The sequence below is a fragment of the Balaenoptera ricei genome, chromosome 2 (genome assembly GCF_028023285.1).
Source record: "Balaenoptera ricei isolate mBalRic1 chromosome 2, mBalRic1.hap2, whole genome shotgun sequence".
NCBI lineage: Eukaryota > Metazoa > Chordata > Mammalia > Artiodactyla > Balaenopteridae > Balaenoptera > Balaenoptera ricei.
This window is the reverse complement of record NC_082640.1, coordinates 10372022-10390759: the sequence shown is the minus strand read 5'-3', so window position 1 is coordinate 10390759 and position 18738 is coordinate 10372022. Positions and strand designations below refer to the sequence as shown.

General features: G+C 41.9%; 1 protein-coding gene across 1 annotated transcript in view; it reads left to right on the top strand.

Annotated features, from left to right (window-relative positions):
• GAD2 (glutamate decarboxylase 2) overlaps window positions 1–18738 on the top strand; it is a 70773-nt gene that overhangs the window by 13576 nt on the left and 38459 nt on the right. Inside the window, exon 8 of the mRNA XM_059915292.1 lies at window positions 11016–11095. Within this exon, the coding sequence (XP_059771275.1) occupies window positions 11016–11095 (80 nt within the window). The remainder of the gene's footprint in view (window positions 1–11015; window positions 11096–18738) is intronic.

Sequence of the window (18738 nt, the reverse complement as noted above, 5' to 3'; positions counted from 1 at the left end):
AAAAAGCCCAGGTGATCTTATATTGGCATCTTCTTCCTTTGGTTTCCGTGCTGTTTCCACATCCTGAAATGAGGTTGACCGATCAGCAAGTTCCTTGTGCTCTCTGATTTCTGCACGAGTTTCTTGGGCTCAAGTTGGATGTAAGTTCACTCAGCGTTGCTCAGAAAGTCCAGGTCATGTGATCTGAGGATAATTTTGCTCTGCCTTTGTTCCTTGATATTGTCAACTTCAATCTCTTTCTCCATTTTCCAAGAAAAGAAAGGTGATTCAGAAAGAAATGACTACAGCAACCATTCGATTCTCCCGCCTCCTTCTGGTATTTCTATCTGTGCCCATAATTACGGAAGAACATTTGAAAATTATGAACCTAAAGTATGAATCGTTTCTAACTCAAAGATTTTGACAGATGAACTATCCTTCCAATGTACAAGACCTTATATCTGATTGCTATGGACCATTTCCAACTTCTAATAGACACAAGTTCATCTGATTGAACAACAACCTTGTGAGCCCGGCAGAAAAGAGATTGTTCTCAGCATTTTTTTTTAAATGAAGAGGCTGCAGATAACTAGGTAGGTAGAGCCAGGATTAAGCAGATTTCCTGACTCCTAGACCAGTGAGGGCCCTGCCCCAGCTACCAGTGCAGAAACCAGATTAAAAGATACAGCGACAGAGTTTTGTAAACCACAGATCATCAATTGCTTTAACATTTTATACCTTCCTGAGTCAGATTTCCACCAAGAGCTTTTTTCTTTACGTGAAGGTGATGCTAAACTGTTCCTTCTCCATGCCCCACAAAAAAAAAAAAAAAATCCTCCTTGATACCCATAGGTTGGGCTGGGAAGGGCTTTTAGAGCTTGATTTAAAGAAATCCCATGTCTCCTGGAGCACTTGATCCCAACCATTCTGGACAGGTGAGCCCTTAAAAGTGAGTCCTGCCTTGCAGCTCCAAGTTGAGAGGTAGCACAACCCCCGTGTCTAGTTGCTGCTGGGCTCCAGACCTCAGGACCATTCCAGCCTATGCATCCTTTAGTACCGCTCCTTCTACCTTCAGGCCAGGCCAGATCTTTCCTTAGTCTTTTCGGATTTCACAGTCACTGCCCCCACCTGCCCCAGATCTTCCCAGGCTAAAGAAAGAAAATTGCCAAGTCAGTTCTCAAATGCCTTTTCTCCAGGCCTGTTTCCATCTCTGCATGGAGGTTTCCTTCCTGAATCCCTTGACCTGCAGGGAGAAGGGTGATGGGGGGCTTCTTTGTGGATCCTGTGGGGAAAGGGGAGGCCAATGGCCAAGGCAGGAGCTGCTTCGGTTACGGTCTCTCTTTATGCTCTTGGAGAGTTTCCAAGGCCCAAGGCTTTTGGAGAATCAAATGAGAGCCTTAAAAAACACTTCCCTCAGCGCCTGGGACATAGGGAGCTCTACATAAATATTAGGTGACTTGAAAACAACAACAACACCTTGTTTTATGGATGAAGAAGCCAAGCCCCAGAGGTGGAAGATGTTTTGCCCAAGGTTTCGTGTCCAGTCAATGGCAGCATCAGCTCTAGAGCCTCAGTTTGCCAACAGTCCCAACACTGCTGTTTCAACTCCTAGGCTGGCTGACCTGATCGCCACTCTAGCTGGCTGTTCTACATTCACTTGAAGCATCTTTTCTCAAATCCTGTTTTCTTCATGTTGGTTATTCTCATGCTAATACAATTTCCTGATCTATTGAACCAGGTCCAGTTACTGCCCTTTCTTCTGTTATGAGCACAGAGTTTATAACTAGACGTGGTTAGCGCCATAGTGATGAAAATGGGGTTGAGAAACTGTCATCCTCCAGCACCCAGCCAGAAACTTCACATGTTCAGAAAGCAAAGGGTCATCTTTTGTTTTCTAGGTGACACTTCACTCTGTCTCTGCCACATCCCACAAAGCTACCCATCACTTTTCCAGCCACCAAAACAGACTAGAACTTTCCCTAGCTGATAAGCAGGGCAAGCTGGGTTTGTTTTTTCAAATCAAACCGTTTTCTTGAAATTCGCATAGGACTAAATCAAACAAATAGTATTGCCATGAAGAACAGAAGAACATAAATCACTGAGTTGAAACAAGAGATAGCGTTTATGAGTTAGGAGCTCCAAGATGATTCTCCTCCAAAATGTAGAATCACAAAATTGGAAGGGATCTTAAAGATTATCTGGTTCAATACTCATCCTTTGCTGGAATCTCATCAAACTCAGCGATAGAAGAGCTTGGCAAAAATTAATCTGATGACTTTTAGGTCCTTTCTTGAAAGGAGGTTTAGAGGAAAGCTAAGATCCCAGCTCAGTAATCCACATCTCTCTCTCTCTCTAAATCTTCTGAAAGCCCCAACCGTGAGCTTAATTCCAAATTCCTCTTATTTCCTTGTGTGACACAAGCTCTTCCAGAAATAACTTCACTGAAACAGCATAATCGCATCTAGGAAAAATGTTCCTTAGAATCACAACAGACACTGGGATCTTTCAGGCAAATCACCATAACTAAGTCATTCCACTCTTAACACACCAGGCTCAGCTTGGGTCCATGGCTCCTGGAACCCATCACCAGTGTTCTGCTGAGGCCCCTCGTGACCTCAGCCCACTTCCAGGGGGAGGCGATTCTCATAATTTGCTTTAGAAAGATGTTTTCATATAACCACACTTTTTGAGAGGGTTTCAATTCCAAAAAATAGACGTCCTTTCTGTTAAAAACAAAAGCAAAAAACAAATGGTGACCCAGGCAGCTCGGAAAAAGCTCCCATGTCATGCTTCTCATTAGACAGAAACACTGACCGAACTTTCAGTAAGTGAACTAGTGAACCAGATTCACTTCACCCCTGGCACCCCGTCCTCCGCCTCTGCGTTCCTCCCTCCTTTTCCTTGTAGGGTCCTCATCACCCCTGTGTCATCTTCTCCTCTACCCAATCCCATCAAAACCTACTCTTAGGAAAGAACCTGAGAGCCATGTATATGACTGTAAAATCTAAGTGTTGCCTCTCCTGGGGGTATTTTCACTGCAATAGGAGACAAAGGAATGAGGAGACATTCTCAAAGAGCAGGCATTGTACTGTCAGAGAAGAGACAAATAAGAAGAGGACGTCACCCCTCCAAGTGCCCCTGAGGTCACATTCCTCATCGGGTGGGTGATTCTCCCTTGCTCCAAGTGCCAGGTCAGGAGTCACTGGATAGACCTATTTTTCTTCAGGTTAGTGGATGAAGCCCATAAGCGTTGGAATGGACTAGAAATGATGATAGGCCCTGCTCTGCCACTTTCCAGGACGTGACTTTAGATTACCTACTTCATTTCTTCCTCATCTGTAAAACAGGGATTATAATACCCAGCTCATGTAGTTGTTGGGAAGATGAAGTGAGATAATACAGTACTTGGCCTTTAGTAAACACTCCGCAAATGGCAGCTAACACTGCCCTTGTAACCAGCCAGCCACTGGCGTCCCGATGGGTAGAGAGCTGAACGTCTCCAGGAGGCAAGATGAAGGCATATCTGGGGCCAGTTATTTTCTTAAGATGGATAATGGCCCCTCTCCCAAAATACGAAGCAATGCCCAAGAATTCACAGCTTTGGGAGAGTTTGGATTCTCCATTGTTAACTTGTATGATTTTGAGATTTTTTTACATGCTCAATATGGCATATGTTTATTTTAAGGCATAAAGTGAATTAACATGTAATTTAAATTTAATTTTGTTTAATTAATTAACAAAATTCTGCTCAAGGTACCCAGAGAGACCTGAGGATGGCATCACATTAGGCTGGAAAATTGGAAGGGCCACAACTTTGTGAGCATCTATTGATGCTGGGCGACCTGTAGGTCCTTCCCATGCAGTAGCTACACTTGTCACACCAACTCTCACACCAACAAGAGAGGGATTCATCCTTGCAGCTGAGCAAACAGTGGTTCAGAATGAGAGAATAACTTGACTAACTAGAGCCAGGTCATTTTATCTCAAATGACCTTTTGCTTTTTAAAAAAAATTTTTTTAATTGAAGTATAGTTGATTTACAATGTTGTGTTAATTTCTCCTCTACAGCAAAGCGATTCAGTTATATATATAATCTTTTTCATATTATTTTCCATTATGGTTTATCACAAGATATTGAATATAGTTCCCTGTGCTATACAGTAGGACCTTGTTGTTTATTCATTCTATATATAATAGTTTGCATCTACTAATTCCTAAGTCCCAATCCATCCCTCCCCACCTCCGCCTCCTTGGTAACCACAAATCTGTTCTCTATGTCTGTGAGTCTGTTTCTGTATCGTAGATAAGTTCATTTGTGTCATATTTTAGATTCCACATATAAGTGATACCATACGGTATCTGTCTTTCTCTGTCTGACTTACCTCACTTAGTGTGATAATCTCTAGGTCCACCCATGTTGCTGCAGGTGGCATTATTTCATTTTTTTTTAATGGCTAATGTTCCATTGTTTTTATGTACCACATCTTCTTTATCCATTCATCTGTTGATGGACATTTAGGTTGTTTCCATGCCAAATGACCTCTTTCCACTACACATTTTCATTTCACTCTTCTCAGGATCCTGAAATCATGGAAATAATTGCTTTCATGTGACTGCATACATGCTTAGTGCTGGTGTTCATGTTTGTCACCACACATGCCCGTTGGGTCTACTTAATCCTGATACCCACCATTCCTTTCTTTTAAAATATACTTAGGGCACAAACTCACAGTGGGGTAACTTTAAACTATAGCTTTGAGGGCAAATAATAAGGTAGCAGCTTCACAGAAATGCCTTGTGTGCAGAGCCATATCACCTCTGACTCACATGGGTCTCTAAGAACGTGGCGGGCAATCCCCTGCCCTCCAAATCACGATCATTAGAAATGAATGAGGCGGTCTCCCAGAGTACAGGCTTCTTTGTACGTCAGATGCTTTCAAAAGCAGGATGCCCTTTTCGACCATTTGATGAGCAGAAGCAAGAACAAGAGCTACCAGTTTCTCTGAGACAGTATAGGAGGCAAACTAGGGGGTGTTGGGAAGGGGTGTGGAGAAGTAGGAGGACAGGGAAAGACTATTGGTCCAGTCATCGATGATGGGGGAAGGGGCTCCAGGGTATGGGGAGGGGTTAAAGGAACAGATTCCGGCTCTTTCATAGGTTGGACTTCAAGATTTCCTTGCTGGGCATCTGTGATGTGTAACGATGCGTAATCCATCCACCTGTGTTCTGTGTTCCTACACACACGTGCCATTCACTCCACCCACAAAGGAAAGGCTGTTGGTAGAAAAGGATCAAATCCAAGGATGATCGATAGACCTCAGAGCTAAGAGGTAAAGCTTTGATAGACTGTCAGAAGAGTTAGGAGCTGAGTATTCCAGCCTAGTGTGTCCTTTTTCTTTGTTTGAAGTCTTTGAGTTGCTTCTTTTTTTCCCCCAAGCAGCTTGTCTGGTTAGAAGGGCCTACAACTGCTTCCTGCTTGGGAAGGACCCCGTGGGAGGCTGTCTGGGGTGGGTGCCAAGAAGACCTCTGGACATGCTTTTATTTTATTTTATTTTTGTTGTTGTTGTTTCAACGATTACCCTTTATTATAATTATCACTATTATAAGTGAATATGCAAATATCCATAGAACAATTTCTTTTAAAAAAATTTTTATTGGAGTATAGTTGATTTACAATCTTGTGTTAGTTTCAGGTGTACAGCAAAGTGAATCAGTTATACATATACATATCACCACTTGGATGTGCTTTTAGAATAGGCCATAGATAAGAGGCATCGGGGTCCATTTAGCCCACCATCATCTGGCCCCAATCACCAAAGCCACACGTCAACATTGTGGCCAGAGATTTATGGCAGCAAATAGTGGATATTTCCCTGAACTTGTTCTCTGCGCACATGGTCAAATTCAACAGATGCTTGTTAACTATTTCAACAAAGTCTTTGCCCTCGTGCAGCCTATCCTAGTAGGGGAAAGACAGTAGACTAATAAATATCTACTCTCATGTCAGGTGGTGACAAGAGAGTGGCATGGTAATGGGCTATTTTGCAACATGGTCGTGAAAGGTGTCTGTGGAGGTGATCTACAGCAGAGACCTGCATCAGATGAGGCAGGGAGCCATATGCATAGATGAGGGAAGGGTTTTCCAAGAAATGGAACAGCAAGTAAAGAGGTCCAGAGGCAAGAACAAATTTAGCAAGCTCAAGATGAGGTAGGGGCGATAGCTGGCTACTGAGGGCTGTCTTGATCATTTTTGTGTCCCCGGAGCCTCATACGCTTTCCCTGAAACCCTGCGGCCCACAAGGCAGCTGAAGCTGAGCCTCGGTTAAATATCTGGATGTGACCAACAATGGCTTGAAAGAATTAAGGCGGCTTTCTAAACTGCTTATCTCAATTGTAATAGAGGAGGAGAAACCGGCATGGCAAGAGACTCGAAATGCTTTGTCTCAGAGCTTTCTACCATTCCTCTTACTCTCCCACCATCCCTAAAGATAGGAGACATTTATTGTCCCCATTAAAGAAGAAAGATCCCTAGGCATATTCTCCAGTCTTGGGGATGGGTGGGAGGGGCTCTCATTCTCACGCCTTCTTACTCTGGATAATCTCATCCCACTCAAGCCCCAAAAGGTTGCTTCTTTTAAAATTACAATTATTCTATAACTGTAAAATCCCATATTTAATTGCACCCAGTTAAAATATCAGCTGAATTATGTAGCCCGTATCTAGATTACTTGCGATATTTTTTAAAATATGGAGAAATTAATCTTCAACCTTGAGTTTTTCATTTAGTGTAAAATAAAAATCATATGGGTTTTAACGTCTGTTACCCTTGTTTAGAAATATGATTTAGTCCTAAGTAACCACTAGATTCTATCAGGGGTCTATGTTATTTTTCCAGAATCAGGGTGGGGGGAGGGGGGCTCTTCGTTAACTCATCCCCCAGCCATTCCATTGATGAACAACTGATCATGACAAGAGCCCCGATGATTTGGGGATGCAACAGAATCCTTGTAGCTTCCAATTTGTGTTCATGGTTTTACCTTCTGAAGTTACCCAGAGCATCTACCCCCATCCTGGCACAGCCCTTCAGATGTGAACCCGCCATGCCACGTGTCCCTAACTCCCTCTGCTTGTGACCAAGCATCCTCTGAGCTCTCTAGATACCTGGTTCCCAGGGTCCTCAGCCTCCAGGACGCTGCCCTCTGCTCTGATCTATCAACAAGTGGTTCCATTAAACATGGTGCCAAGGAGTAAGAATGATTCTCCTCGCGTGTTCTCACCAGCACAGGGAGTCCTGCCATTTAAGCTGTCTTCATGGTTTCTTCGTCACTAGGAAGTGTCTTTTTTTTTCCACTCAAGTGCCTTCTCTCTTAGGTCCCTGGCTATTTATGGATAACATTTAGCTATTTCCCTGCTCCCTCTCCTGAAAATGTAACCAAACTCACTGTTTGGTACCTAATTTTCTTTTTCATTCCTTTGTTCCCCATCTTGAAGCTTCCTGTTCCAGCATGTGTTTTTCCTTTAAATGTGCGGCATTTGGGATGGTGATCCATTATCCTAGGTAATTGCTCCTCATTTGAGAATCCCCATTCTTCTTCATTAAAGACCAGACAAGACTACTTCCTCACATTGACCGGGTACACCAGATCTCTTACTTACCCCCGGGGGGCCATTTAGCTGTTTAGTGCTGTCAGAAGTTCAGGAAGGAAAAAAACAGAAACAAAACCAATGAATCACCGAAGTCATAATTAGTAAAAGTTTATGGTACACACGTTACCAAATCCAAGCTCAGTCTGCCTGCTGCACGACAGGCCAATAATTGGGAGACAAGGTGTTGAGGCAAGGAATAGCGACTTCATTCAGAAAGACAGGTGTCTGAGAAGATGGCAGACTAGCATCCCAGAACACCAACTTATTGGGGTCTGGATGCCAGTTTCTTTTATAGAACAGAGAGGGGGAGGAGGTGAGGAAGTAAAGTAATAAGGCCATAAGTCTTGCAAAATATCTCCTGGCTTGGCCAGCATTGGGGAGGGGATGTGTTAATTTCTTCTTTTCTGTAGCCTTTCACAGGTGGGCAGGGTCAGAATGTCTCCCTGTGAGCTGAACGAAGGCACTTTAGTTTAACATTCAGGCAGAGGGGCAGGGTTCCTGAGGCAGGCCATTATGTATGCTTACAGTTATAGATAACATCCTTTTACTGATTACAGTAACAAAAGCAACGAAAAGCAAAGGTTGAAGTAAAAGAAACAGATCCAACATGGAGTCAGATTTTGCTCTTCCCTGTTACACACATACCGAAAAGACAGTTTGCAAACCATGAGCACTCCAGCCAAAACGTGGAAGGAGACTCAGAGGTAGATTTTACAAAGCAGCTTATATAACGTGGAGGCAGTGACTGCTGATTCTTCCCAGTGATTGGTTGCAATATTAGAATTTTCTTAAATGAAAGGGAATTGGTTAGTGGTTCCCTCATATGAATCGGGGAGAACAATTTAAGTCTCACGATTTTCAGAGGCGTTAAGTGAGAAGTGACCCAGGTCAAGTGAGCCTCACTTGTCTTGCAAAATCAGCTAAATTAAGCTTTGCTTCTCTGACTAAACTGGTTTTGTCTGCTCAGGGAATTTTCAAGTCTCCGTTTGTGTTTGATTTTAACAGTGCTTACGCGCTCATTCACTGAGGGGCCTAATTTGGGTAGTGCATGCTTGCTCAGTGGGGCAGCTGGCACCTCGATTCTGTGCCCTCCTGGCAGAAACAGACTTAGTGCTGTTTTCCCCTGAGGAGCTTCTTTCTGGGGTGGCCCAGGGATCCAGTAACTATGTAAGAGAGAACACTTTTTTTTTTTTGGTGGAGGAGTCATGTATCTTTCCAATTAAGCTTTCCTAGTTCCCAGGTGTCTTCCTAAGGATTCTCCATGTTGTCTTCCTAAGGTTGTAAAATGAGACTAATGATCCTTTCCCATCTCTACTCTTAGCTACACGGGGCTTTTAGAGCTCCTCTATTCAGTGCCTCATTTATTGGTTTATAGTATTGGCTGCTGTTATAAATGTGATTTCTTCTTGCTTACTAGCCACACCCCCTAGAAATATGCATGTTAACAGTTCCTAGGCTGCATATTTAAGAACTCAGAGGAGCCATTGACATATATACACTATTGCTACTATGTATAAAATAGATAACTAATGAGAACCTACTGTATAGCACAGGAAACTCTACTCAGTGCTCTGTGGTGACCTAAATGGGAAGGAAATCCAAAAAAGAGGGGATATATGTGTACGTGTAGCTGATTTACTTTGCTGTACAGAAGAAACTCACACAGCATTGTAAAGCAACTATACTCCAATAAAAATTAATTTAAAAAAAGAAAAAGAATTCAGAGTCGAAAGCAGGCATTCGAGGAGAGTACACTCTGGAGCCATCATTTAAAATTGCAGTCAGCAGCCCTTTGGTGATGTAAATTGAGGAAGCAGTTCTCCTTTTGGACAGCTTAATGATCTGTAGTTAATAGTAAGAGGCTGCTCACAGATGCAGTACAGCTGGGCTAGGTTAGCCCCTCTCCACTCTCCAGATTGCACAGTGATTACAGCCACCGAGATTTGGATCCTTCCCTGGAATCAATAACCAAAATCACAAACAAAGATTCAGTGGTGGCCTGTCAGGGTGGCCTTTCCGAAGGCGCTGTTTGCCAAGCCAGTGACTTATGCCTCCTTCCTGATCACACCCTGGGCTGGACAGTCATCTCCAAAACAGACAGCCCCTCCAATGAGTCTGGGATGGAGAGTGCTGGATTTCAGGCCAGCTTCTCTTACTTGAGTGCACAGTTTCACTGAACTCGAAAGAAACTGAATGTAATCTCTGGGTAGCAAAATATAAGTCTGGGAGCCATACAACACACAGCTGCTGTTGCCGTGTTCTTATGCCTTGTATGTGAGACTGGCGTAGGTTACTGTGTGCTGGGGTAACAGGTTCTTTAATAATTTCCAGGGTCTTGTTATCTTCATGCAAAAGCCCGAGCGAATTCAACAACAACATAAAACCAACCAACCCCCTTCAAAAAAGGGCAAAGACTTGTATAGACATTTCTCCAAAGAAGATGTACAAATGGCCAATAAGCACATGAAAAGATGCACAACATCACTAACGATTAGAGAAATACAAAGCAAAATCATAATGAAGTAGCACCCCACACCCATTTGAATGACTATTATTGAAAAACGGAAAACAACAACCATTGACAAGGGTATGGAGAAATTGGCACAGTTGTGCACTGTGGGTGAGAAAGTAAAATGGTGCAGCTTTATGGAAAACCATAGAGCAGTTCCTCAAAAACAGAATTACCATATGATCCAGCAATTCCACTTCTGGGTATATATACCCAAAAGAATTAAAAGCAAGGCTCGAGGAGATATTTGTACATCCATGTTCATAGCAGCATTATTCACAATGGCCAAAAGGTAGAAGCAACCCAGGTGTCCACTGATGCATGAATGAAAAAACAGATTGCTGTGTATACATGAAATGAATATGATTGAGCATTAAGAAGGAAGGAAATTCCGAGACATGCTACAACATGGATGAACCTTGAGGACATATGCTCATGAAATAAGCCAGTCACAGGAAAATAATTATTGTATGGTTCCACTTACATGAGGTACTAAAGTAGTCAAATTCATAGAGATAGAAAGTAGAATGCTAGTCACCAGGGGCTGGGGATGGAGGAATGGGGAGTTGTTGTTTAATGGATACAGAGTTTCAGTTTTGCAAGATGATCAAGAGTTAAGGAGATAGATGGTAGTGATGATCGCACAACAATGTGAATGTACTCAATGCCGCTGAGCTGTACACTTAAAACGGTTAAGATGGTAAATTCTGTGTTATGTGAATTTCACCACAATTGAAAAAAAAGTTTAAGTGAAGGATGCCATCTTCTCTCAGCAATCCAGGCTTTGGAGGGACAGATTGAAAAGAAAAGAACAGCCAAGGGAATGGATCTTGACTTTGTATGGGACTGATTATTGATACAAATGTACTTTCTTTTACAGAGCCATTTTTCTCTCAAGAAGGGAGCTGCAGCCTTGGGCATTGGAACAGACAGTGTGATTCTGATTAAATGTGATGAAAGGTGAGCATGAATCTGCAACCCTTGTTGGTTAGCAGTTTACAAATTCTACACATACATCTTAAAAGGACTAAAGTCCGAAAACAGGCAATGACTGTAGAACAGCAAACCTGCCTCCATCCCAGCTGCTGGCCTTTGCTGTTTCCTTTTCACTCTTGCTTGGAGTCCTGGGACATTGTTCCTCCATGCCACTAACGCATTCACAGCCTTTGATCGAATCAGAACCTTTGTTAAATCAATCAAGATATTCTGCACCAAGAAGGCGCAGAAGGACATTCGTCACCTGGGCACTTGAGCAACAACCAGCAGGTTGAGAACTGATTTATGGAGGTGTCATCATTCCAGGCACCATAGATTGTGTGAACTTGATGGAGTGATTACAGGAGGGGGGACAGTTTAGGGAGCAAGAGGTAAATAATGCCCCCAGCAACTCATCAGCTCAGTGCCTGAGCCAAAGAGCTCTCTTAGGAAAAATCTGTCTTAATTGGCACCCAAACTTTGTAGGTACTCTGGAAAAAAGTAGAGGGGAGGTTAAAATATTAATATAAGAAAATACATTTAGTCTTTAAAGGATGGAGTAAGAAATTCCACTAAATTAAAAGGATGCCGCTCATCTCACCATTTATTTATTCATATATATTTATTAGACAGACATTTATGACTGCTCCCCATGTCACCAGGCTCTAGAATAGCATAAGGTGTAATCCCAGTTCCCTGACTGTGTACGGCCTAAGTGGGGAGATGTAGCAACGTCAGAAGGATGGCAGGCTCACCTGAGGTGGAGCAGGGGAGAGGAAGTGCTGGAATTGACAGGAATTATTGACTGACCGGTAAGTGTGCAGGTTGAGAGGTGAGTCGAGGGGGAACGCCAGGCTTCGGGCTCACCAGCTAAGCCCTCGCGGTGCTATTCTCTGAGGCAGGGAGCCCCGCCGAAGTGAACAGTTTAGATTCGGAGATGCTGAGTGTGAAGAGCTTATGAGATGCGACGTCCAGTGAGGGTGTCAGGTAGGCAACTGGGAATAGCAGCCTGGATGCCAGAAGGTGTGCAGTGGGGGCCATGCAGAGTGGCCTGGGAGAGAGCTCAGGAGCACCCCCATTTCGGGGACAGGCAGAGTCAGAGGAGCCTGCAGTGGAGACTGAGAAGGAACAGCCAGGGCTGTTGGAGAAGAGTCAGGACCCGGGGCCATGAGGGCCATGAGCGTGTTTCTAGAAGGAGTGGTTGACAGCAGCAAATGCCACCAGTAGATGAAACGAGGGTCAACAGCTGCCCCTCAGCTTTCCTGATAAGGAGGTAGCTGGTGAGTTTGGCAGGAGCAGTTTCAGTAGAGGCGTGAGGGTGGAAGGCAGTTTGCAGTGGATCGAAGGGTGAGGGGAGAGGAAACGGAGAACAAAGGCAGACGTGTCTAGAGGTGGAGCCGCGAAGGGAAGGTGGTAGGGCAGAAGCTGGACGGAGAAGATGTTGAGTCCAGGATGGTTTTGGTTTGGTTGTTTTAAGGAAGGGAACTCAAGGTGTATTTAACTGTGCAGTGAAGGGTCTGCTAGAGATGAAATGTGAATTTTATGAAAAAAAAAAGGGATAAAATAGCCGAGGTTTCATTTCCTTTGTGAGTTCCTTTTTCTTTTGGCTAAAATTATGTAGGATCTTCCTCTCAAGAGCTCACAAGAAGTCTGAAATCATCTTACATTATAAAATGGGAAGGAGACAGAGGGGGAAACAGGAGTGGTGATGGAAGGGCAGGGGCGAGGTTTAGGGAGGGCTGGCGGGGAGCGGAGGGGGCAGGGCTCTGGGCTCTTGCTGCGCTGACCAGGTGCTAATGGATTTCAGTCGGGAAGCCCTCAGAGTTGGAAGGGTTCTTGGACATTTACTCATCCAGCTTTTTTTTTTTAAACTTTGTATTTTTGTGAATAATTTCAAACAAAGAAAAATTACAAGGATAGTAACAAGAACTCTCATACACCCTCACCCAAATTTACCAATCGTTAACATTCTGACATATTTGCTTGATCACTCTTTCTCTCCATGTATGCAATTTAATATTACATGTTGAATGTAATGAATATTGCATGCATAAATTATTTGTATATTATAGATATAATTTTTTCAGAACCATTTGAGAATTCCTTGCAGACATGCCCTTTTTACCCCTTAATACTTCGATGTGTATTTTTTGATAACAAGGAGATTCACTTACATAATCGCAGTCCAGTTATCAAAATCAGGAAATTTGACATTGACACAAGACTATTATTTAATCTATACACCCTATTCAAATTTCATCAATTGTCCCAATACTATCCTTTGGAGCTATTTTTTTTCCCTGTCCAGGATCACAGATCACACTTAGTTGTCATGCCTTTTTATTCCCCTTTAATCTGGAACATGTCCTCATCCTTCCTTTGTTTTTCATGACATTGATATTTTGAAGAGTGTAAACCACTTATTTTGGAGAATATTTCTTAATTTGGCTTTGTCTGACATTTCCTCATGGTTAGATTCAGGCGATGCATTTTGGCAGGAATTCCAGGGAGGCAATGCCTGTCTTTCTCAAGTGCATCTGATCAGGAGTAATGTCCGCTTGCCTATTGGTTAAGGTGGTGTCTGCCAGATCTCTCCACTGTAAAATGACTATTCTCTACTTTGCAGTTAATAAATATCTGTAGGGGATGCTTTAAGACTATTTATATATTATGTTCCTCCTAAAACATTCGTTTAGTAATTTAGCATTCATTGATGATTCTTGCCTGAATTATTATTATGATGGTTGCAAAATCGTGGTTTTCTAACTCCATCATTCCTTCTAAGTTTACTAGTTCCTTTCATTCTACTGTAAGGAAGAACTTTCCTTTCCCTTTTTCTCTCTCTCTCCATCTCTCTTTCTCTGTCTGTCTGTCAGTCTATCTGTATGTCTCTGTTATTTATGATCAGTATGGACTTACAGGTACTTTTAGAAATTAATTCTCTCTAGCATTCTCTTCCATTCTCTTCGATTTCTCCATCACTTGCTCCTTCAGGGTTCCCTTTAACTTACCTAAATTACTAGTAAATTGCTGTTAAACCTTACAGAAAATAAGTCTGAGCAAGATACGTGATGCCTGGTTGGCACACGACTAGAAGAGTCACCAGCCTTCCTAGCTCCCTTGTAACACAAGAATTCTGTTAGCTATTTTGATTAACACTTTTATACCACAAAAATTAACTACTTATGCTTTTGTATACATTTTTAGTTCTTTCAACTTATCACTTAGCTTTGTCAATTATAGTTACATTTCCCTGCTCTTGTGAAGTACCACACTTTATCACACAATTGATGTAAACAATTGAAAGTATAAGTAATCTGGGGTCATTATACTCTTTTATTAAATTAGCTGAGTTGTGGCCAGTGCCTGGAGGCAGTAGGGAAGCTAATTAACTTTCTGGTCCTCAGGGAGCTACTGAGGGCACTGTAATAAGATAGACTTCACCCTGAATCAGTTATTATTGCTCAGGGCTGTGGGGAGGCCCCTGCGTGTCGTATCTCCCATGGGTTTGGATGCAGAGGATTCAGAGATGCTAGCAGTGTCTGTGCTTCATCACGTCCTGTATCAGGAAGGATTCTAAAATAATAATTGCTGACACATATGGCATAATAATATGCCAGGCACAGTCCTAAGCACTTTACACAGTTGCTCTAATTAATTTGTTTATTAGAGACACAGAAGTATGTTCCCTCACATTTCCCTGGTGCTGACATAGCTTGTGAAGAGTTTCTATATACACAATAGTCTTAAACAGTATGACATGGTCTCCTTTCTCCATTTGACTCATGGTCTTGGCAAGGTGTGACAGGTCCAAGGTCACATAGCTGGGAAGTGAAGAATCAGGTGCTGGACTCAGAAGAGAACTCCAAGTGTTCAACGATTAAGCATGGTCCCTTCTTTTTTTGTGTTTTCCGATTTTTTTAAGTTGTGGTAAAATACACATAAAATTTACCCTCTTAACCGTTTTTAAGTGAACAGGTCAGCAATGGGAACTACGCTCACATTGTTGTGCTACCATCACCGCTTTCTATCTCCAAAACTCTTTTCATCTTGCCAAACTGAAAGTCTGTACCCATTAAAAACTCTCCACTCTCCTTCCCCCCAGCTCCTGGCAACTGCCATTCTACTTTCTGTGTCTATGAATTTGACTGCTTTCGGTACCTCACTCCTTTTTGCCTTTTTGTGATTAACTTGTTTCACTTAACACAATGAATGCCTCAAGGTTCATCATGTTGTAGCAAATGTCAGAATTTCCTTATTTTTTATGGCTGATTCCTCTGTTGAAGGACACTTTAGGTTGTTTCCTAATCTTGTCCATTGTGAATAACGCTGGAATTAACATGGGAGTACAGATATCTCTTTGAAATATTGATTTCATTTCCTTTGGATAATTACCAAGGAGTGGGATTCATAGATCACATTGTATTTCTACTTTTAATTTTTGAGGAACTTCCAACTATACTGTTTCCGTTGTGGCTGTATCAATTTACATTCCCCCCAAGAGTGTACAAAGGTTTCCTTTTCTCTACGAAGGTACCAACATTTGTTTATTCTTGTCTTTTTGACAATAGCCATCCTAACAAACTGTTACGATGTAACTAATAGTAACATGTAACTGTATGTGTTAGCATACATTATTTGTTTTTCTCTTTTTTTTTTTTTTTTTAAACATCTTTATTGAAGTATAATTGCCTTAGAATGGTGTGTTAGCTTCTGCTTTACAACAAAGTTAATCAGTTATACATATACAATATGTTCCCATATCTCTTCCCTCTTGCATCTCCCTCCCTCCCACCCTCCCCATCCCACCCCTCTAGGTGGTCACAAAGCACCGAGCTGATCTCCCTGTGCTATGCGGCTGCTTCCCACTAGCTATCTATTTTACATTTGGTAGTGTATATATGTCCATGACACTCTCTCACCCTGTCACATCTCACCCCACCCCCTCCCCATATCCTCAAGTCCATTCTCTAGTAGGTCTGTGTCTTTATTCCCGTCTTGCCACTAGGTTCTTCATGGCTTTTTTTTTCCCTTAGATTCCGTATATATGTGTTAGCATACTGTATTTGTTTTTCTCTTTCTGACTTACTTCACTCTCTATGACAGACTCTAGGTCTATCCACCTCCCTACCAATAGCTCAATTTCGTTTCTTTTTATGGCTGAGTAATATTCCATTGAATATATGTACCACATCTTCTTTATCCATTCATCTGTCGATGGACACTTAGGTTGCTTCCATGTCCTCGCTATTGTAAATAGAGCTGCAATGAACATTGTGGTACATGACTCTTTTTTTTTTTTCTTTTTTTTACTATTTTAACCATTTTTTTAACATCTTTATTGGAGTATAATTGCTTTACAATGGTGTGTTTGTTTCTGCTTTGTAACAAAGTGAATCAGCTATACATATACATATATCCCCATATCTCCTCCCTCTTGCATCTCCCTCCCACCCTCCCTATCCCACCCTCCCTATCCCACCCCTCTAGGTGGAAACAAAGCACCGAGCTGATCTCCCTGTGCTATGTGGCTGCTTCCCACTAGCTATCTATTTTACATTTGGTAGTATTTATAAATCCATGCCACTCTCTCACTTCGTCCCAGCTTACCCTTCCCCCTCCCCATGTCCTCAAGTCCATTCTCTACATCTGCGTCTTTATTCCTGTCCTGCCCCTAGGTTCTTCAGAACCATTTTTTTTTTTTTGATTCCATATATATGTATTAGCATATGGTATTTGTTTTTCTCTTTCTGACTTAACTTCACTCTGTATGACAGACTCTAGGTCCATCCACCTCACTACAGATAACTCAATTTCATTTCTTTTTATGGCGAGTAATATTCCATTGTATATATGTGCCACATCTTCTTTATCCATTCATCTGTCGATGGACACTTAGGTTGCTTCCATGTCCTAGCTAGTAAATAGTGCTGCAATGAACATTGTGATATGTTCTCTATTTTACTCTTTTTGAATTATGGTTTTCTCAGGGTATATGCCCAGTAGTGGGGTTGCTGGGTCATATGGTAGTTCTATTTTTAGTTTTTTAAGGAACCTCCATACTGTTCTCCATAGTGGCTGTATCAATTTACATTCCCACCAACAGTGCAAGAGGGTTCCCTTTTCCCCACGCCCTCTCCAGCATTTATGGTTTGTAGATTTTTTGATGATGGCCATTCTGACCATGTGAGGTGACAGGTGATACCTCATTGTAGTTTCGATTTGCATTTCTCTAATGATTAGTGATGTTGAGCATCCTTTCATGTGTTTGTTGACAATCTGTATATCTTCTTTGGAGAAATGTCTATTTAGGTCTTCTGCCCATTTTTGGATTGGGTTGTTTGTTTCTTCGATATTGTGCTACATGAGCTGCTTGTATATTTTGGAGATTAATCCTTTGTCAGTTGCTTCATTTGCAAATATTTTCTCCCATTCTGAGGATAGTCTTTTCATCTTGTTTATGGTTTCCTTTGCTGTGCAAAAGCTTTTAAGTTTCATTAGGTCCCATTTGTTTATTTTTGTTTTTATTTCCATTTCTCTAGGAGGTGGGTCAAAAAGGATCTTGCTGTGATTTATGTCATAGAGTGTTCTGCCTATATTTTCCTCTAAGAGTTTTATAGTGTCTGAACTTACATTTAGGTCTTTAATCCATTTTGAGTTTATTTTTGTGTATGGTGTTAGGGAATGTTCTAATTTCATTCTTTTACATGTAGCTGTCCAGTTTTCCCATCACCACTTATTGAAGAGGCCGTCTTTTCTCCATTGTATATCCTTGCCTCCTTTATCAAAGATAAGGTGACCATATGTGCGTGGGTTTATCTCTGGGCTTTCTATCCTGTTCCATTGAGCAATATTTCTGTTTTTGGGCCAGTACCGTATTGTCTTGATTACTTTAGCTTTGTAGTATAGTCTGAAGTCAGGGAGCCTAATTCCTCCAGCTCTGTTTTTCTTTCTCAAGATTGCTTCGGCTATTCGGGGTCTTTCGTGTTTCCATACAAATTGTGAAATTTTTTGTTCTAGTTCTGTGAAAAATGCCAGTGGTGGTTTGATAGGAATTGCACTGAATCTGTAGATTGCTTTGGGTAGTAGAGTCATTTCCACAATATTGATTCTTCCAGTCCAGGAACATGGTATATCTCTCCATCTGTTTGCATCATCTTTAATTTCTTTCATCAGTGTCTTATAGTTTTCTGCATACAGATCTTTTGTCTCCTTAGGAAGATTTATTCCTAGGTATTTTATTCTTTTTGTTGCAGTGGTAAATGGGAGTGTTTCCTTAATTTCTCTTTCAGATTTTTCAACATTAGTGTATAGGAATGCAAGAGATCTCTGTGCATTAATTTTGTATCCTGCTACTTTACCAAATTCATTGATTAGCTCTAGTAGTTTTCTGGTGGCATCTTTAGGATTCTCTGTGTATAGTATCATGTCATCTGCAAGCAGTGACAGTTTTACTTCTTCTTTTCCGATTTGGATTCCTTTTATTTCTTTTTCTTCTCTGAATGCTGTGGCTAAAGCTTCCAAAACTGTGTTGAATAATAGTCGTGAGAGTGGGCAACCTGGCCGTGGCGGGCTGCACAGGCTCCCGGGTGGGGCTGTGTGGAGAGTGACCTGTGCTCGCACACAGG